Raw genomic sequence first — 22,673 nt, forward strand, 5'->3', positions numbered from 1 at the left:
CATTTATTATTTGTTTTAGCATGTCTCAACGTTTTTTAGCTTGCTGTTAAATGTCCAATTTAACAATAAATATTCTTTAACAAGTTTGAGTCGCTGACATTTCCGTTTTTGTTTTTTTCCTGTTCGTTGGTGAAAGGTGGAGATCACTTGGGATGAGACTGATCATGAAAGAATTACAACACTCAATAGGAAGTTTAAAAAGGAAGAGCTTTTGGACATGGATTTTCAAGCCTACTTAGCTTCCTCTAGTGAAGATGAAGAGGAGATAGAAGAGGAGCAAAAAGGTACTGTTAATCTTTGGTGTTCTACGTTTGTAAGCATTCAGATACCTAAACTAGACTTGTTATTGGAAATATGTCTTTGGCAGTAGCTTAAAAGGAAATATCAAACTAATTTGTAAACTGTCTGCAAGGCAGACTCACAGGTACGGTATTATATACACCTGTAGATAGTAATTAAAATTTTTTTAGTTAAAACTATTTTCTTAGCCTGAATTTCTTTAACTGTAAACATTTTCTTTAAAACCCTGCCCTACCAATAAAAGCCTGGCCTTTTAGACTTGTCATAATTCGTGTAGTTATGCAGTCTCTTAGTAAACTACTAAAATGCTTTATTGCACCCCTTTTTTAAACTAAGAGCTTCTTTTGGATTGACTGAATATTTCTTACAGTCTGTTTTTGTTCTTGACTAGTTTAGGAAGTAGACTCTGTTTCTGTTCATTTAATGATTATCTTAGAAATTATGACTTGCATCCTTAACTTATTAAAATCTAATGATAATTAACATTTTACCCTCATAGACAATACAACGAATCTTAAAACAACTTTCATGCTATCCTGTGTATTGTAATTCTTTTTTTTTTAAGTCCCACAGGATGTTAATATAACTGTTCTATACTGCTTTTGTTTAAATTTACCCACATTTTCCCCAATTCTTTTGCTCCTTATTCTTTTGTAAATCTCATGCTGCTGTCTGGGATCATTTTCCTTCTACCTTAAGTATATCATTGAAAATTTCCAGTATCTACTGGTGCCAAATTCTCTTGAGTTTTAGTTTAGTCTAAAAATGTCCTTATTTTGCCTTCATTTGTGAACATATTTTCACTGGTAAAAGATTCTAGGTGGACAGTCCTCCCCACTCCCACATTGATTATAGTATTTTGCTGACTTCTAGCTTCGTTGTTTTTGAGATGTCAGCTGTTCACTCGAACTTTTTCCAGTCTTTTGAAGGTTGTCTGGATTCTTTTGATGCTTTTAAAGTTTTCTCCTTTTTCTCTTTCTGCAGTTTTACTGTGAGCTAAGAGTAGATGTCTCTTTATTTATTGTGTTTGGAGTTTGTTGGGTTTCTTGAATTTGTGCCATGGTTCTTTCATCAGTTTTGGAATGTTCCCATCCAGTCTCTATTCAGATATTTCTTCTCCCCTCTCCTTCTGGGACTCCAATTAAATATATGTTAGATTTTTTTACTCTAACTTTCATGTTACTATTTGGCGTTTTTAACCTATTGTCTCTGTGCTGTATTCTGGATATTTTTTTTTGTGACCTATCTTTCAATTCATTAATTTTCTTTGAAGTGTTGAATCTACTGATAGATGTATCCACTGAGTTTTTATTTTGGTTGCTGTATTTTTTACTTCTAAAAGTCCTTTTTGGCTATTTTTCAAATCAGCAATATCACATTTTATAGTTTTCTACTCCTTGCAGCTATTTTGAGTGCTTGCTTTTGTTTCTACAGAATAAACATGTTTTTGTAGTCTATGTCTGATAATTTCAGTATTTCAGGTTGTTCTGGGTTGATTTCTATTACTTTACAAGATATTTCTCTTTTGTTTATTTGTGTGCCTGGTTAAGTTTGTGTGCTAGTTTGATATTTGAGGTGAGAGTATCTTACCAAAGGAGAACTTTTGTTTACTGTGGTCATTCTGGGACCACATTACTTTAAGTTTTAAGGCTTGAGGTTCCCTGTACTTTGTGGCTGATACAAGTCTGTGTGAGGGTTATTTTACTTCTGGTTGACCCTTGCCCTAAGAGTATATCCCTCTGGGTCCCTGCTTAATATAGGGGTACTAGTTGAAATCCCCTCTATGGTTCTTTAACTTTTGTTCTCTTGGCCCTGCCAGGCTGCCAAAACTGTAGTTTAGTCTCACAGCTATTTCATTTGTGGATCAATAAATGCTCTCAAGGCAAAATAGGTTGTGAATGCTAGAGTCATCTCTTTGGTGCTTCCTTCTCCTTGATTTTGAGTTGGTAATTCTTCACTAATTTGTCAGTTCTTTGAACTTTTCTTTTTTCTTTTTAAAACTCCTTTGAAGCTTTTTGAAAGATTTTTAAAATATTTCATCCAACTTGATGTCCAGTGAAAGGGTTGGTGAAGTACCTGGCTTGCCATTTAATGGAAGCGAGAAGTTCCTAGACTATCTTTAATTTAAAAAAAATTGTTTTTGATGATTTTAGTGATCAATGGTATATTTTAAAATCATTTATGCTGTTTGCTTAAAATAACTCATTTTTTAAAAAGAGAGCCAAAACATCTTTTTTCCCCTATACTGTATCTGGCTGTATTTGGAAATTTGGTTACTTGATTATAATTGTATGTTCAGTTGATACTGTCTCCCTGATATCTTCACATCTAATAGAAGAATTCCCAGTTACGTGAAATTCTGAGTAAGAGGTTTAGTGCTGACAGCAAATGAAGAACCATAAATGTGAAACATAGATATAAGCATTTTAATTTAAGAGGAATGGATAGTCTGACTTTTACTTGTAGCTTAACATTTTTTATAGCTATCCTTTTGGTTTTCCTTTTGCATATGTATTGTTTTTATAAACTGAATGTCAAATTAAATAAGTCCTTAAGTGCTTCTTCAGTATTATCAAAGACCATTAAGTCTTAACTCTTATAGATCCTGTGGTTGGTCTATCACCATTTCTTTTAGACTACTGAAGACACTGCTTCGTTTTTCTGAGTTTTTCATGAAGTACTACTCTTGAACTGTGTTGCACACATGTAATGGAAAATCATGTTTAATCATTCTAGTTTCTTTGTTCAGACATCTAATAGTAATAAAACCACATAATTTCTTAGATATTTAATAGTCTGAAAAAGTGTATGATCTGCAATGGTAGTTATGTTGGGCACAAAAGCCTTCACATTTTTTTAAGGCCTCACTGGGCTGTTGCTTGTTAACTTTTTTGGCATTCCAAACAATTGAGTGACTACTTTATTTCTAGTGTACACAGAACAGTCAAGTCCTTTTTCAAATAACCTTTATGTCTTTTCCCCCATAGATATACTATCTTATCTACCTTTTCCTTTTATTCATATGCCTTTATGGTCATTTAGCACTTTTCTGAAAATTCTAGGTACTTTTTCTTCACTAACAGCTCTAAGATAAAGGAAAAAAGAACATTCAATGTATACTTGTGAAGATCGGGAACACATTTTTCAAATAAGTTTCTTTCATTGGTTTGGGAGAACTAAACTGGATTTTAAAATGACATTATTGACATTTGGGCAGCTAATATTATGAAAAAATAAGTACTAATTTATCAATATATTCTTGTTAAGATCTTGGGGTCTCCTACTTTCAAATCCTGATGTCACCTCCTAGTGAAGTTACATAGGTTAAGTTTCCTTAGCCCCCATGCCTTTCTTTCCATAGCTATAAAATGAGGCTCATAATAGGACCTGGCTCACGGTTGGAAAGATTGAGATAATTTCATAAAGTGCTTGGCAAACTACCTGATATTATATATTTTTATTTCTAAGACTTTAAGAATTAGTGACTTTTGTTTGAAATATACTACTGTTAAGTTTTTAAAAGCATGCATTTTTCTTCAATATTTTAATTGATTGCAAGCTTACCTTAATCTGTAATTTAGTACCTCTGATAGATACATTAGTATATTTGAATGCCTTAGAGTTACTAGATGTTCCTGGTGTCATTTATAAAAGATCATAGCAGGGCTTCTTACTGTTATAATTTTTTTTTCAATCCTTATATAGTGCCAAAGCTTTCACAAACTCTTGTCCTTGAATTGTGAAAAAACAGACCTACATGAGTTATCCCACATTTCAGAGCTTCACAAAGTAAAATTTTAGTACTGGAAAAAATCAATTTAAAGTAGGCCATCAGAGACTTACCACTAAAATTTCAACCTGGAAGGAGCTTGCTTCTAATTATGTTTTCAGAAGTAAGCTTTTAATAGAAAGAAATACATTGCCATTTTGTTAATGTGTTCCTGATGTTTTATCCATTGAATTACGGGATACATGACAGAATTCCATCCAACATTATTATTGTGGCACAAAGCACAAACAGGAAAAAAATGAAATTCAGCTGTTTGAATGAAAATGTAAAAGTGTGATAGGATGGAAAGAATGTCCTGGACTATTGTTCATTCATTTAGGAAAAAAACTATAAAAACATTTACTTAACCATTTTTTTCTGTATCACCTTTTTTGAGATGTAAGGACAATGTGTTAACATTGATGTTTCACAGCTAAATGCTTAATAATGTTAGACATTTTTAGTGACCAGTTAGCCATAGCTCATGAAAGAGAAGGTCTTCATTATGCTGCTTCTAAATTTCCCTTTACTGGGGACATTTAGTCAGTTCAGTAAGTCTGTGTGGTTTGCATTAAAACTCGCGTTCTTAATTTATGTTTTTGACTTGGAGAATTATAGTGGAAATATAAAGCAAACAAACTTCTCACATATTAGTTTTCTTTGGTGTTTGTTGCCCATGAATTTTATTCTGTTCATTTGTACTTTAATTATTTTTATAAAATTAGGAAATGGAAATATGAATATTTTTCCACATGGGGAAATTAATTGAATTAACTTCTGCTTTATTCATTTTTATTCTTAATATATTAATGAGATCCTGAGAATAAGCATGTGTGCCCACCATCAAATGAAAAAGATTCATTATTCCTTGTTACAAATTACAAGTAACTTCCTTTATCTGTTTCTTCAGCATAAACAGCTAAGTCCATGTACCAAATACATCCCAATAATATTCAGCTTCCTTTTATGAACCATAAATTTTAAATCCACTGTGCTGAATGGTAGAAGACATAAAGAGGAGTAAAATGCCATCCCTGCTGTCTTGCTTATAAGGAAGAGAAATCAAGGATGTTATATGACTACAGAATTATTTTGAAATGTAAATTTTAATGAAAAGAGAAATTAAGAAGTTTAAGTCTGAGTTTGATATTCTATTGTTGCATTATGTCTGACAGCAGCTTTTGGAAGGGTGCTGTAGTGACTGTGAGATTTAAATACTAGAGTTACAAGTGAATTATTTCTGTGTATTAAGTGAAATTGATTTTTTGGTCAGACAATGTTGGAGTCAATGTAGAAGAAGACGGGAAAACAAAGAAAAGTCAGAAGGATGATGAAGAACAAATTGCTAAATATAGGCAGCTCTTGCAAGTTATTCAAGAAAAGGAGAAGAAAGGCAAAGAAAATGATATGGAAATGGAAATTAAGTGGGTTCCAGGTAAGAATTAGAAACTAACTAAATGTTTGTTTGTTTTTCTTCATTTCAGGGTGTTGAGTGTGTTTTAGATGCAAAGGAAAAGAAGATTAATTCTTGTTTGGAAAAATAAACAAAAAATCTTGGGGACAGCCCCAGTGGTGTAATGGTTAAGTTTGCACACTCCACTTGGGTGGCCCAGGGTTCGTGGGTTCAGATTGCAGGCGTGGACCTACGCACTGCTCATCAAGCCATGCTGTGGCAGGGTCCCACATACAAAGTAGAGAAAGATTGGCACAGATGGTAGCTCAGGAAGAATCTTCCTCAAGCAAAAAGGAAGACTGGCAACAGATCTTAGCTCAGGGCCAATCTTCCTCACCAAAAAAAAAACTTATTTTCCAGGAATGTTTTGGTGAGGAAGTTAACATGGTATTTGCATACATCATTTAATTCACTTAGGGACTAGTGGGTTAGACTCTTGCCAGCTTATTCTTAATAGATTTCTTTGATTTATTAACTGCAAATTATTCCTGTTCATTTATGAAAGTAGGCCTTTCCTAGGTTCGATTCCAGTATTCTCAGGATATTAGAAACTTGAATCCAGGCACCATGTGTTCTAAAATCATTAAACTTTTCAAGATATGTAATTCATAAGTAGACTTTTCTCACATAACTCCTACTAGACTTTAATTGGTGAGGTGTTACTAACTCAAAATATGTAACATAGTTTTCCATCTCAATTTTGCTGTGGATAGTCAAAGAAGTAGTAGACTGGTAAGTGATTTTTATAACTGTGAAGGGTTCAGCAATTTTTTTAGAGTGGTACAATACTAATTAAAACTGTATCAAAGCTAGATGGATAAAAGCTAGGATAAATGAGGATTGTTTTCTAGCATGTGCAGTTTTCCAACAATCCTGGGCAAATCAGCATGTATGTTTTCAACCAATACTGTATTTGCAGATCGCTGCTGTTTACATACATATATATCTTTTAAAGCTAGGCATAATTTTTGACAAGGATTCAGTTCTTTAGCCTCAATTAGTCTCTAGATGAAAGAGTACTAACAACTTGTAGGAATACTATTGCCTTAAAAAGTAAGTGTTCTGTATTCAGTTATTTCTGTTTCTTACAACTAGTGTGTTTTTGCACTGGGAATAAAACGTTTGTTTGCATAGGTAGTTTTTTGGGGGAAAGAAAACTGGCATATTTTGGTATTGGAGAATTGATTGACTACTTTAGTAAATTTACTAGAATGGACACATCTCTTGCTTATTCCTACAGGAATGTGGTGGTGTTATAACCCATTTGTTTTAAATGTTTGGCTTTTGCAGGAAGTGGTGGTAAGAAAAAATGAAGTTTTGTAGCATTATCATATGAGCAGTGGTTGGGAGAACTCAGTTAATTTAACCTGGAGAGGAAAAGTCTAAAAAGTGACTTAACAGTTATTTTCTAGTACTTGCAGGATGGGGCCAGCCCTGGTGGTCTAGTGGTTAAGTTTAGCATGCTCAGCTTCTGCAGCCCAGGTTTGGTTCCTGGGCACAGACCTACACCACTCCTGTCAGTGGCCGTGCAATGGTGGCGGCTCACATACAAAATGAGAAAGATTGGCAACAGATGTTAGCTCAGGGCAAATCATCCTTAGCCAAAAAAAAAAAAAAAGCAAGTACTTGCAGGATGAATACATAAATGAAGACTGAATTGCTTTTATTACCTCAGCAGTCAGTGCTTTTGCCAGTGGATAAAAGTTGAAGGAAAGTAGATTTCAACATAATATAAAGAAAAATTCTCTATATTGTTAGAATTATTCAGCAAAAGAGCACAAAGGCGACTTTAAGTTGAGCCTCTTTATCAGTACATTTCACAATAAGACAATATAACCATACCACTTGGGGATGTTTGTGAAGGAATTTTTTGCTTAAGGTCCTTGGCTTTATGATTCCAAGGAATGTTGAATTCTATCTTTTAAGTCAAATATGTTATAATTGTAGCTTAATTCTAATCTTAGAGTGAGCTTGAGTGAAGATATTTTAAATAAATGTATTTCAAATTGAGGTATTCAGTTAACTGAGAAAGCAGCTTTAAAATAAACTTGATTGAGAAGTTTTATAGCAAATATTTTGGAGTTAAATTGAGTGGACCAGATCTAAGCTTTGTCTTTATTAATACAGCTATGTAGAGCAAATACCAAAAAGTGGTATTTATACTTCTGTCTATAACTGGAAGCAATACAGTTTTCCTGGAATAAACCTCACTTGGTCATGGTGTATTATCCTTTTTATATATTCCTAGACTCAATTTAGTATTGTTTTTTAAAGATTTTTGCACCTGTATTAGTGAGGAATATTTGTCTATAGTTTTTGTTTCTTGCAGTATCTTTGGTTTTTGTTATCAGGGTAATGCTAACCTCATGAAGTGAATTGGGAACTATTCCCTCTTCTATTTAGCAGTAGATTTTTATCTTGACTTTGTAATTTTTTGATGCAATATTAATGTAACATAAAATATTTTAGAAATGTAAGATGAAAAATTATCATCTGTAATTCCACTACCCCAGTTCAGCCACTGAGTGATTAGGTAGATAATGGTTTAACTTATTGTTTCTCTATTGTTGAATATTTAATCATGTTTCTAGTCTTTGACCACAGTAGACCTGTGGCGTTGGAAAGAAATGTGACCTAAGGCCATTACTGATCCCAAACCCACGAATATCAGTATTTTTTTGGATCTCTTCACTTTCATCACCAGGCAAGTAATTGGCTTGCTATTTTAGCACCTTTTACTTTTAAAAACAATTTTTCACAAAGATGTCCCCCTCCTCCCTATTTTAGCAATATTTCTATACATGTTAGAACTAGTAGAGAGCAGTGAGACCACAAAGAGAAGCTTATACTGGCAGTCAGGCTCAGTCACTAGTCAGTTATGTGACTTCCCCATTCACATAGCACTTTACATATGCTGTGGATCAACCTGTGGTTCTCTTACAAGCTGTTAAAACTACCAGTGTCAAAACCTCAAATGTTAAATCTCAGATGCCAAGCATCTAGAATGTTATAAATAATCTATAGCTTTTTCCATATTTTAAATTATTTTTATAGGATAACTTTCCAGAAATGGAATTACTAGGAAAGGGCACGAACCATTTTTGTGTCTTGAGATTATTGCCAAATTGCTTTCCAAACGGTTGTACCAACTTATAATGCCTTCAACAGTGAGTAAAAATGGCAGTTTTATGGAATTATCATCAACATTGGGCTGTATTTTTTACTGTTAATTGAATGGATGAAAATTGGTATTCTGATGTATAATACATTTTTAAAGGTCTTTAACCCTAGTATTTTTGAAGGCCTCAGGTGGGGTATTGGTTACTGTGAATCCGTGGTAAGTATATGCGTATGAGTGCACACGGGGGGCTGTGGGTATGTATAAATGTAAAGGAGCTTTTACATGCTAGACATGTTAAATGAAATAAATGAGCTAATCTTTCAGGACCTCAGTTACTCATTTTGAAAGTGGGACTAATACTACCTTTCTTGCTGAATTTGAAATATTTATAAAGGGACCTTATAAGCCAGAGTACTATTCATGCCATATGTGTATTTCAGTGGATTTGTGTCTTAAGAAATGTGTGTTCCCAGTAAAAATTACCCTGAACCTCAGGACTCTTGTGATGTTATACTTCAGTAAACCACAGAGGGTCAGCAGGAGATTATATGATATCATTCATCAATTTCTCTGTGTCTTGAATTTCCAAATATCAAGCTCTTCAGAAACATAAGTAGTCTTAATCACTAACACTTGTTGGAGTATGGTTTGGTTTGGTTGCCTTTTAAAAGAAATTTTAGTTTAGACTATTTAAACTTCCTGTCATTTTACATTGGATTATACTGTATAGTAACATCAGGAGTTTAATTACTTAAGGGTAAAGTATTAAGGACAGATAACAGGTATATGGGTGTAACAACTAGAATGAACTACTCTTTCTATTGATATTCTAGTTCCTTGTGGAAATGTGATAATACAACCTCATTAATAATAAGTTAAAATGTTAAATTATAAGATTTCTAAAGAAAATTGTAATTCATTATTTTGATGTATGTAGAGTAATATTTCCCATCTCAGTGTGTTGCTAAAAAGATAATCCTGCCTGACTCACTTTGAAGAGTAGATAAGGTGATGCATATAATTAGCATATTGGACTTTCATCAATGAATGTACTTTATTAGGGAATCTTTTAATATATGTGTAAATGAGGCATAATCAGTTTTATCTCTTACATATTAAATAACCTCCCCTATATTAATAGTTTAATCTATATAATAATTTTTTGTTGTAGATAATGCAAGCTGTATATAAATACTATCTTTGAAATTCCATCCAGAATATGAGCAAAAAATGACATTTCCTTGTTCACAGTCTTAAAGAGATTAGATATGATAAAAGTCCTCTTTTTCTTTTATTTATCTATTTATTTTATTTTCTTTCTTCTTTTATCTCTGGTTTAATCGATGCTGGTGAAAAGGATATCTGGTCTTTTTTCTACTCACCATCCTCAGTACTCCAGCTTTCTTTCAGATACTTACCGAGAACCAACTATAAGCCAGGAACTATTCTAGACACTATGTGAACAAAACATACATGTCCTTGACCTCATAAATCTTATATTCTGGTGAAGGGGAGACAGCTGAGTCTCTATTAAGAAAAATATTTGAGCAGAGACTAGTAGAGGTCAGGGAGTGAGCCATGCAGATAAGAGTGTGAGAGTAGAGGAAATAGCAAATGAGTGGCCTTGAAACTCTAGGTTATCTGTTGTGTTTGAAGAATAGCAAGGAGAACAGCATGACTGGAGTGAGTGAGTGGAGGAAAAAATAATAGATGAGGTCAGAGAGGTAACATTGGGCCAGATCATGAGGTCTTATAGGCCATCTTAAGGACTTCAACTTCTCTGAGTGAGATGAGAAGCCATTGGAGAGTTTGACCTGAAAAGCAATAAGATCTGACTTATTTTTAACAGGATCACTCTGGCTGCTGTCTTGAGAGTAGATTAAAGTGGGAGGAGGCAAGGATAAAATTGGGGAGATCAGACAAGAGGCAATTGCAGTAATCGTGATATAATGAAGTTTGTGGGTGAAACAGGTTTGCAAGGGAACCTGAAAAATGCTGTTTTGGTCACATAATTTTAAGATGCCTATTAAATATCAAAATAGACAGTTTAGAGTTCAGGGAAGAGATCAGGTCTGGAGAGAGAAATTTGGGCATCTTCTTTGCATAGATCTCTGAAAATGAAGAACACCAAGGGAGCGAGTATAGGTAGAGAAGAAAAGAGGTTCAAAAACTGATGCCTGGGGGCTAGCCTCGTGGCTGAGTGGTTAAGTTCGCGCGTTCTGCTGCAGGCGGCCCAGTGTTTCGTTGGTTCGAATCCTGGGCGCGGACATGGCACTGCTCATCAAACCACGCTGAGGCAGCATCCCACATGCCACAACTAGAAGGACCCACAACAAAGAATATACAACTATGTACCGGGGGGCTTTGGGGAGAAAAAGGGAAAAAATAAAATCTTTAAAAATAAAAAAAATAAAAATAAACTGATGCCTGGAGCACTCCAGCATTTAGAGGTTGAGGTGGTGAGTAGGGACCATCCAAAGGCAGCTGGGCAAAAAAGTCCAGACAGCCAAGTAAAGAAAGCATTTCAGTGAGAAGATGGGTCAGTAAAATACAAACTAAGAATGACCATTGGATTTAGCAATGCGGAGATCATCAGAGATATTGAACAGTTTTGGTGGAATAGAGAGAATGAAGGCAATGCAGGTTCAAGAGAATGAAGAGTGGAATTGGAGATAGCAAGTACAGACAACTTCTTTTTTAAAATATTTGACTATTATAAAGTTGTAGGCGTCATGACACTTCATCCCTAAAAATACTTCAATATGTAACTTCCAAAAACAAAGACATTCTTCTGCGTATGCACAATGCCATTATCACACTAAGGGAATTTAATATTGATACCATAAGAGTCAAATTTTTCACTCGTTCCAATAATAGTCTTTATAATTTTTTCTTGATCCAGGATCAATCAGTTTTAAAGTGTCTACAATAGTTGGCTTTGAGAATACCCACAGTCTGGATTGTCTGATTGTTTCCTCACAATTAATTCAAGTAAAAAGTTTTTAGCAAGAATTCTCCATAAAAGATGTTGTATACTTCCCATTGCCTCACATCAGGAGGCACATAATGTCAATTTGTCCCATTATTTATACTGTTAACTTGGATTACTCAGTTTAGGTGGTGTCCAACTGATTTTTCCATTGTAAAGGCACATTTTTTCCTGTGTCGTTGGTAAGAATTTGTGAGGTATGTGAATATCCTATTCCCTAGCATTTTACTTGGTGGTGTTGGCATTCATTGATGATCCTTACTTGAGTCAGTTATTATACTGTTGGTTGCAAAATGCTGATTTTCTGTTTCTATCATTCCTTCTACATTTATTAGTATTCTAACTAGTGCTAGTAGAGCTCCCTCCCCACCCCTTTTTAAAGTTACTGTGGACTCATGGATTGACAAATCTTGGGGAGTTTTCCTATAATGGGTCACAGAGGAATAAGAAAGAAACTGGAGGGGCAAGTGAGATCAAGAGAGCATTTTTCTTTCGCATGGGGAAAGAGCATGCTATATACTTCTGGGAATGATCCACCAGAGACAAGAAAAAATGATGAAGCAGAGAACGACGTTCTAAAGTAGGCAGAAGGAGTTGGAATATTTTTGCACAAGTGGAGGAACTGGCATTTGGTAGATGTGCATGGACATTTCATCCTTTGTAACAGGAGAGAAGAAGGCAAAGAATATGGTCACAGAGGCTAAAGGGTAGAAATGATGGTAGGAGCCTGTGGTGGTCTTCTATTTGCTTGTATTTTCCTAGTGAAATAGGAAGAAAGGTCATCAGCGGAGAGTAGGGAGAAAGGAGGAGGTAGAAGTTTGAAAAAAGGGAAGATAGAAAATAGTCATCTAAGAGAGTGGGGAAGAGGGAAATTTAAGAGTATTTCTGAGCAACAGTAAGGGTGCAGTTGAAGTTCATGGTTATGTAAAGTGAGATGACTCAATATAATTATGTTTTTCTTTAGCCGCGTTTTTTGGTGTGGTGCAAGCATGGAGTAAGGAGACAGCTGGATTAAACCAAACTAGATTTGTCAAACCAAGTATGACAAAGCAAGAGAGGGGCAAGGGGATTGAGGTTATATGCAAGGGAGTGATCGTAATGATGGACCATGGTATCTCTGTTGGATTAGAAGGGAAATGAGAGTATGTTGAGTGTAGGGGATGGGGAAAAGGTGAGAGTATTGATGGATTGTAATGGATTGAGACAGAAGAATTCTTAGCCTTAGGGCACTAGAGAGAATAAAATGGAAAGATTGGAGCTAACGGCTGAAGAGTGGGATACTTGAAATTAAGATTATAGTGGGATTGCAGTTTTTGGTAATGGCATGATCTAGTTATGATCCTGGGAGTGAGGTGGAGTACAGAATGGTTGGAGAAGAGGAGGTCAGTGAATAGTGTGGCCCAGGGTATTGGAAGGGTCATCTGTATGAATGTTGAAATCACCAAGAATAATAACATGGCTAGTATTGGAGTGGATGGCAGTGAGCCAAGAGCTTAGCTGTTCAAGAAATGATGGGAAAGACTACAGTCATTAGATATCTGCAATAAGGAGGGCTAGTAGGTCTTATAGTCTGATAACATGATATTCAAAGTTGGGGGCTTTGGGGAGGAGGGCCAGCTAGAGAACTGGAGTTAGCAGTGAGTAGCAAGGACAGACTATGGGAGAGAAAAATTTGCCACCTAAAAGGGATTCAGGGGAAGCAGTGTCCCCAGAGGAGGACCGGGTTTCAGTGAGACTCATATTAGCGGGTGAATGAATAAAGAGGATTTTGTTAACGACTATTAATGACGGACTATTACTGACTAATATCTAGAAGGGCTTCATTGTTGGAAGGATGGGAAATGGGAATGTTTGGTACCTTTCTAGGAAAAGGAAAGATTTGGAAATTGTAGACTTCTTGTGGTGACAGATTTAAATAGGGATAAAGGGCATATTAAGGTTAGTACTGATGAACTTAAAGCTATAACAGTGGTGAAACTGTCGGTGTCTTTGAGGACATCTTGTTAGGAACACCCAGAGCTGTAGGATACTTAACTCTTTTGAAGGAGGCATGGAAGCCCGAAGAGAAGAAGCAAGGACTCCTTTTCTTTCTCACCCTGCAAGGAGCCCTTTCTTGACTCCCACTGTCAGGCAGGAGGTGAGGGTGCAGCTCTTCCTTACTCTACGTACTCTTTCCTTTATTCTTCATGGTTGTATTCTATTTTTATTCTGGTATCTGCTCTTTATCTTTTGTCCTTTCTTTTTTCCCACCTTTGTTTGATCTCCATTCCTCTGTTAAGTATCCCATTGGGAAGCTTAAATACAGAGACATCAGTGACATATTTCTGTAGTCATAGTTTTATTCATTTTTTATTCAGAATTAAGTGTTTTTGAATCAGTTGGGCATTCATTTTTCTAGGCAGCCCAGTTTCAAACAATTTAATTTTCAGATATCTCAAAGCCTGTTCACTGTTTACTTTTGGCTATATCTCTTTTTCCATTTTTTGCCAATGTATGTTATTTGAAATATATTCACAAAAATGGTTTTTTGGTCAGAACTTTTAAAATAACCAGATGTTTAAAATTTTGAGTTGAGTGTGGAGGAGAACGTTAAATGGAAAACCTGAACTTAAAATAAGCTAAAAGAATTTGCATTTTGCTTCATATTTTGTTGACAGGGAAGAAACCGGTTCACAATGTCCTGTTATAACTTGTACACAGCTAGTAAGTAGCTAAAATTTTAAAACATAGGTTGTGCTTCCTCCTTGAATCACCTAGCTAACAGGTTGACAGCAAGGGCTTTGTAAGAGTAATAAACTGAAACTTTCCTGTGCAAAAAAATATTTGAATCACTTCTGGAATGTGTAATAAAAATTAGAAGCAGCTAGGGTTATCTAAAAATGTTACTAGCACATTTTCTCCATAGAGTTGCCAGTAAATTTCTCAGAATTTCCTGGATTATTTTAAAAATTATTTTCTCTCTTAATAATATTAAGATTTAATTTTAAAAAAGGTTTTTCCAAGAAGCTTTAAAAAAGATCTAAAGCAAAAACAGTAGATTTTTATACTAGCAGTAGTTTCAGAAAGTGTTAAAATTCCATACTTTATGAAGTTTCAGGTTGATTGGTCTGCTGTTTTAGGATCCCAGTTAAATATGGAAATCGATAAGGGCCTCTGGTTCCAAGCATCTAGGATGATTCTGTTAATGTGGGTCTTCTCTCTCTGCACATATATCACGTCAGTGGTACTGTTTGCATCTGTAGCCACTATTTCCAGACAGTAGTACTTTTTTTAACTTTGTCTTAGATTTACAATCTGCCTGAAGTCGATTCAAGAAGAAGAGAGAGTTTGTTTCATGTATTGTTTTCCCATAGCCCACAGCTGTGCTGATTTGTTTGAAGTTCTGAATTCTTTGGTCTTTAAAGCAGAACTTTTGCCATTCTATTTGAGGTTGTCACACGTCATCATTCTACAAACTAACTGTCTGACTAGCAAACGATCATTTTTCTTACATGTGTTCCATGTAATTTTTTGACAGAATTCACTTAGACTACTTACTTTCAACAGTTTCATTATTGCTGTTCTTTTTTTTCTAAAACAGAGAAGTCATATAACCTTAAGATTACTACTTTAATACATTCAATTTTTTTCCTAATTTTTTTGTTGCAATAAAATACACGTAACATAAAATTTACCATCTCGACCATTTTGAAGTGTACAGTTCAGTGCTATTATGTACAGTCATATTGTTGTACAGCCATCACCGCTATGTCTCTACAACTCTTTTCATCTTTGCAAAACCGAATCTCTATATCCATTAAACAGTAACTCTTCATTACCCCTCCCCACTGCGCCTGGCAACCACAATTCTACTTTCTATCTTTATGGTTTTGACTGCTCTCAGTACTTAATTTAAGTGGAATCATACAGTATTTGTCTTTTTGTGACTGGCTTGTTTCAGTTAGTATTATGTCCTCAAGATTCATCTATGTTGTAGCATATGTCAGAATTTCCTTATTTTTAAGGCTGAATATTATTCCATTGTGTGTGTATATACCATATTTGTCCACATATCCACTCAGGGACACTTGGTCGCTTCCATGTTTTAGCTATAAAACAGTCATTTTTATTCATTATCTTCTACCAGTACACGTAGTTGACTATATTATACCCCCATTTTGCGTTCTTTTTTCCTTTCATTTCTCATACTTGTATGTTTCTGGATAATCTTTATAATCATAATGCCTACATCAGATTCCATTATGTTTCTCATTTTTAAGTTATGAATCACTTCCCTGATGTTATGTTTTAGGCACTTTCTAATATTTTGCTATTATGGATAACTTAATAACCTTATATTGAATTTTCTTAGGGATGAATTCCTAAAAAGTAGAACATCTTCATGTCTCTTGTCATATATCTTGAAATAGTTCTATTAATTCATGGTGCCAACTGGGGAACTTTTTATTTTTTAATTTATGAAGTTTCCTCAGAAATGCTGGTAAAATTATACATAAAATCGTATCTAGTTTCTACAATAGGTTCAAGTTTTGAAGCCACATAAAGGATGGAGCATAAGTACTTTCTGTAGATCTTTGGTTTGACACAAAACTTATCCCACTGTGGGACTGTATGCCATGTTTCTGTGCTCTGAAAGATTTGCCAGCCTTTCTCAGTGACTTTTTGGTTAGACCATTGTAGACAGTTACTTACTGGCTATAATGCAATGATAATTTTCAGCTTTGAGGTCCAAGGTAAAGCGCTAAAAAATGTCTGTGGCTTGAGTTGGTGGCTAGGCAGGCTGAATCTTCTGGTTTCGTTCATTACACATTAACAATGTTTGCCTGATGTAAACTTCTAGGGGAAGAGAGTGTAAGTGTACTTTCCTTCCTCCTGATAATCTTCACTGAAGGTGGGTAGGATAGCTTTCATCAAGTGAGCTATCAAGAGAGATCCTTAGCTTAATCTACTCATTCAGTGACATGGAAAATTTTTATCTGTAAAATTATTTGACATAAACTTGAAAATCTGATCCTATGTATGCCAAAAGATGAGTGCCAATAATTGGACTCTGGTGAGTTTCCTTTGGTGTTTGGAATAATGTGCCTTACTGGTAAATTAAAGCATGTACTTTAACAGCATGTGAATTGCTAAGAATTGGCTTGCATAAGTTAGGGAATTCTGTCTGCAATAGGACGTAACCAGCTCTTCCTAAATGTTGTGAGCTTAGGTTGTCATAAAATGCTTCATTTTAGTTTCCCATTGCTCCTTCTTTTTATAGAAACACAGAGAGGTTTTGACATATTTTTGAAAATCATTTATTTGGATGCATAGTTTCAATCTGAAGGAATTATATTTTAAAATATTCTTTAGGGGAAGAAAGGGAAATTTATACTTATTGAATGCCCATGATGCTTCAGGAACTGTGCTAGGTACTTTACAAACAATATTACATTAAATTCTTCCAATGATTCTTTAAGTGGTTGTTACCCCATTTTGCAGAAGAGAAAACTGAGGCACAGACCTGCTCAGGGTGACAAAGCTAGGAAAGAGAAGAATTGTAATTCAAACATTGATCTGTCTGACTTCAAAACCCATTAAAATTTTTGAAGACTATTCCCTGGGTTGCTAAGTAAATCTGGGGCCCAACCTCTTCATTTAGTGCTCGTCTCAATCTGCTTGTGTTTACTATTGTGTGCACAAAGATATCCAAGACCTTAAGTGAATTTTATTTGAGAATTGGAAGTTTTATTTTCAAAAAATAATAATAACTGCTTACCTAGGATTATCTAGTGTGTGCTATCAGACTTGTCAGAGTGCAGGAACATTTTGTTCTGCAGCCGGTCACATGTGACAACATCTGAGAAACCTATCTTCTAGTGAATAAGCTGTTCTGAAGGTTTAAAAAAAGGCAAAGGAAGGCTTTTGAGTATTTGCTGTTGAACATTGCAGGCTTCTAGATGTGGACATTATTAGTTGGTATTCCAAGACTCTGATTATCTTTTTGGACCCAAAGAATGCTTGACCTGTCATAGATTTCCTTAACAGATATTGTTTCCAGAGAATCCCTAAAAATAGAAACAGTGCTTGCTTGTGAGACAAGCCATGGAAATACTGAAGTCCTAGATTTTAATGTTACTTTCATTCTTTATTACTCTCATTCTATAATTTTTTTAAATGTTGTAATAGAAGACATTGTCAATGAAATAAACTCTAAGTTAATTGCAAATTCTAGAAAAGTTGAAAGAGTAAACTTTAAATGATGACTCTATTTCATAGATTCCCAACCAGTATACCTCCAGTGGATTACAAATTTGCCAAAGTGTTGAGCCGTTTAGCCCCTAGGCCAACCAGAGCCTCCAGGTTGGTATCCTTCTCTGGTTGCTTCCTCCATTTACTCCAGTGTGCTGTGCATATATTATCATTTTAATGTCTATCATAATATCAAAAAGGCTAAGAAGACACTGCTTTCCTAATAGTTATTTGGGAAGTCTTTTTAGAAATAGAATTATAGGTTACTTATCTATAAACCCACTCCAGTAAATGGGAAAGAAAATACTTAGATTGCAGCAAACTTAGTTTGAAAAGTTAAGTAATGGAAATGCTAGAGAGTTGAAGTGTTTTTCATTTCCTTTCATTTTTATAAAAGAAAGGTTTTTTTCTTTAATTGACTTAGAAATGCCATTTTGGTGGTACCCCAGCCTCAAAAATATCCTTACATATTAATAGCTTCTGTAGTCAGAAACTCTCCCAGGGAGGAAAACAATTAGGAACCCCTGAGTTTCAAGCCACCAATTTATAGGTCGATTTTTCAAATACACTATGTAGATTGGGACCTGCTTATAATGAAATTTTGGGTTGTATTTAATAGTTTACTGTGATCATGTAAAGAGCATAGATGGGTTGCATCAGAAAATGGGTTAAGTACCTATTTTGGTGGGGATTAAATAACAAAAGGTAGGTGAAAGCCAGTGTAGCACACAGTTGTCAGAGTAAAACATTCACTACTTTTTCTTTTTATTGTGGAGGGGGAATAGCTACAAAAAGTAAACACAATAATAATCTGCAGTTTAAAGAAAATAATAAAATGAACACCTGTGTACCCAGCTTAAGAAAGAATATTATTCACGTCTGCAGTCCTCCTTGAGACTCCCCAGTTACACCTCCTTCCTTCCTCTACCAGAGCGCACTATGACACTGCATTTCATATTAATCATTCCCTTTTCCTACTGTAATAATTTTACCACTTACGCATGTACCCATAAACAGTCTGTATCTAGTTTTGTTAAATGTGAACTTTATAAAAACATCCTCTGTGTATTCTCCTGTCACTTGCTTTTTGCTATTATCATTTCTATTTTTGAGACTTATTCATCTCCATATGTGAAGATGTGGTCCATTAATTTTCACTGCTACATGGAATTCCATTAGAGATATATCACAATGTATCTATTCTGTTGCCAGTTATTGTAGTTTATTGCTATTATAAACGATGCCTTTGTGAATATTCCAGGACTTGTCACCTAGGTATATATAGAATTTCTTGGATGAATGTAGAATTTGTTGGTTGTGGAGCATGCTCACAGTTACCTTAAGCAGGTCATGCTGAATTGTTTTCCCAGGTGCTTGTACTATTTTCCTCTAACCAGTAATGTGAGTTCTCATAGCTCTTTATCCTCACCATTAATTAATATTGTCAGGCTTTTTGGGTTTCGCTAGTTGAGTATGTAAGTAAGGTATCTCATTATGGATTTAATTTGTGTGTTATCCTCAAATATTTGTTGAGTTCCTCCTATGTGTGACAGACTCTGTTCTTTTCTCTGGAGATATAGCACTGAGCAAAATGGACAAAGGTCCACACATTCATGGGGGCCTCCATCTTAGTGTGTGTGTTGGGGAAGAGGAGAGAAAGGGAGTTAGTAAACAAATGGGTAAAATAATCAAGTGGTGGTTAAGGGCTATGCAAAGAAATGGATTAGCCTGGATGTTCAGGGGTAGGAGTGGGTAGCAATTTAAATAGAACAGTCAAGGAAGGCTTTGTTGAGAAAGTGACCTGTGCACAAAGACCTAATGGAGAGGACTGTGCACCCTGTATAGTATCCTGGAAAAGAGCATTTCGCGTAGAGGAAACAAGAAATGCAAAAGTCCTGAGGGGGATGCATTTCTCATTTGTCCAGGAGTAATAAGGAGGCAGATGTGGCTGGAACAGAATTAGCCAGGAAATGGAGAGTAGTAGATGAGGGCACAGAGGTGGCCAAATCACAAACAAAGGGTTTTGTAGACCTCTGGGTGGACTTTAGCTTTTACTCTAAATGAAATGGGAAGTGAAAGTGATGTGACGTGACTTACGTTTTCAAGGGATTGCTCAGGCATTTGCCTAATTACTAATGAGGAAGAGCATTTCTTCATATTTCCTCATGTGAAATGCCTATTCATGTCTTTTGACCATTTTTATGTAGTGTTGTGTGTCTTTGTTTTACTGATTCATAGAAGTTCATCTATTCTGGGGGCTGGTCTTTTATCAGTCATATGTTTTGCAGATATCTTCTAGTTTGTGATTTGTCTTTTTACTGTCTTTATAGTGTCTCTTGAAGAACAAAAATGGTATAGTCAAATTTACTAAACTTGTCTTTTTATTCTCACATATCTCTGGTTCACATAATTAAATTAATTATAATCCTTGGATTGGGACACTCTTTCATCATTGGTCCAGCATGGCCCTGTTTCATTTACTTATTTTTAGTAACTAAAAAGGGAACCCACTACAAAAGCTAGAACTATGCATAATTTTAGTTTATCCATTTGATCTCCCCTGCTTCTCCATACCTGAGAGAACCATCATCCAGATTTCGGTATTCATTCTTTTGCTTTCTATTGTATATATTTTCATCTCATTTATAAGTATTCCTAAAAAGTGTGGGTGCATAAAAAGGGATGTATGCTGCAAAGTGGTAAACCTTGAAAGTATTATGCTAAATGAAAGAAGCCAGTCACAAAAGACCACATATTTTATATGAAATATCCAGAACAGGGAATTTATAGAGATAGGAAGTAGATTGGTAGTTGTGGTGGGGGTGGGAGGTATTTCAGAGTGTCTTGCAGGGGAGGGAGTTACGGTTTCTTTCTGAGGAGATGAAAATATCGTAAAGTTGACAGTGGTGATGGTTATATATATCTGTGACTATACTAAAAACTGTTGAAGTGTGTATTTTAAATGGGTGAATTGTGTGGTATACGAACTATATCTCCTTAAAGCTGTTCACTTTATTAACATTGTGAGGGGATTGTTTTAGATATTTTTAAATCTTTTAGGACTGTTTTTTTTACCACTCTACATTACATTGCTAAGATTTATCCATATTTTGTGTAGCTGTAGCTCATTCATTTGACTGCTATCTGCCACACTTTATATACACTTCCTCCTGTTGAATACACATTTGGGTTGTTCTTAGGTGTTTACTATGGTGAATCATGCTGTTATGAACATTTCTAGATGTCTCTTGGTATGTGCTTAAATAAGTTTTTCTGGGTATTTATCAAAAAGTGTGATTACTGGGTCATAGAGTATGTGAATGTTTAACTTTACAAGGTGAAATACTAAATTTTACTTTTCCATTATGGTGATCTTAGGTTACATTACCACCAGCAGTGTTTGATTTGCATTTCTCTTATCACTAATGAGATTGAACATCTCATCATATATATTTATTGGCCATATATGTTTCCTCCTCAGTAAAATACTCATAGATGTCTTTTGGCCATTTTTCTGTTATATTGTTTGGACTTTTTCTGCTGACTTTTAGGAGTTCTTTATTTAAGTTAGTGCTTTCTATGTTTTATCTAAGAAATCTTTTTCTATACAGATGAGACCAATGTTCGCCTTTATTTTCTACTAAAGGTAGAAAGATTTAAGATTTTTGACATGTAAGATTTTTGACATGTAAGTGTTTGATCCATCAGGAGTTGATTTCTTTTATATGATATAAGGTAGGGATCCAATTTCATCTTCTTCTACATGGAAAATCTTTTTTATCCTGTTCCATTTATTGGATAATCTCTCCTTTGCCTCAGTAATCTGATGTGTCACCTCTATCGTGGACCAAAGTTTCAAAACTGCATGGATCTCTTGCTTGGCTCTCTGTTTTGTTGGTTAGTTAGTCTGCCTATCCCTGTACCAGTATCACACTTCTTAAAACTGGATGAAGAGCGCTAGTGACCCCCGCCCCGTGCACGCCTACCCCCCTGCCAGGCCAGTTGGTATGAGGGTTCTGTGAAGAAAACGAACACCACCCCACCAACAACAAACCAATTATAGGGGCTTTGGTGGGCAATATCCTCAGGGTAGCCAGGTTTCAGTTCAAGCAAGAAGATGAAGAGAATGTTTCAGTAATTGAGTTTTTACTGTGAATTGCAGAGAATTTAGTGGTAGAGAGTTGAAGGGGGAGGGAGATAATGGCAGAAGAATGGATATACCGTTAACTTCTGAGGATTGTAACATGGGAAACTAGGGGGAACCTGATGAGCATTTTGGTGGTGACTAAAATGAATAGGGAAAGAAGGCACAGAGAGATTATTCCTGGTAGGTTTGAGGCAGATTTTGGCAGTGAGTGTTGAGCATTAGGGAAGGAAGGGTATCTGCTATTGCCAGGATGTGCCAAGCCAGTCTTCCTCTTAACCCATTTCTGCGGAGGGGCAAATTTGCTGTGAGCTCACAAGTCTTTCCCATGACTCCTGTTGATAGAGTTACATGTGAGGAAGCCAGTGTAACTGAAGAACACACTGTGTTAATCCCAGGGCCCAAAAACACATTTTTGAACCCTGTCAGGAAAGAATTGGCCTTACTCTACAGTGCTGTCTTTTGTCCCCGATTTTTTAAGTACTTCAGTGTTCTAGAGTTTCAGTATGATCTATCTAGGTCATTTTTTGTTTGTTAGCTTTAATCTTGCTTAGAATTAATTGGATATCCAGAACCCTGAAGATTAGTATCTTTCATCAGTTCTGAAAACTTCTCAGCCATTTTGTCTTAAAATGTTACCTTTTCTTCATCTCTATTTTCTCCTTC

General features: G+C 35.3%; 1 protein-coding gene across 3 annotated transcripts in view; it reads left to right on the forward strand.

The window, feature by feature from the left end:
• ESF1 (ESF1 nucleolar pre-rRNA processing protein homolog) overlaps nucleotides 1-22,673 on the forward strand; it is a 59,224-nt gene that overhangs the window by 15,041 nt on the left and 21,510 nt on the right. For all 3 annotated transcript variants that reach the window (NM_001301273.1, XM_023625922.2, XM_023625923.2), the window contains exons 8-9: nucleotides 137-284; nucleotides 5,343-5,504. In NM_001301273.1, coding sequence (NP_001288202.1) covers nucleotides 137-284; nucleotides 5,343-5,504 — 310 coding nt within the window. The remainder of the gene's footprint in view (nucleotides 1-136; nucleotides 285-5,342; nucleotides 5,505-22,673) is intronic.

This window comes from Equus caballus, chromosome 22 (genome assembly GCF_041296265.1).
Source record: "Equus caballus isolate H_3958 breed thoroughbred chromosome 22, TB-T2T, whole genome shotgun sequence".
Lineage (NCBI taxonomy): Eukaryota > Metazoa > Chordata > Mammalia > Perissodactyla > Equidae > Equus > Equus caballus.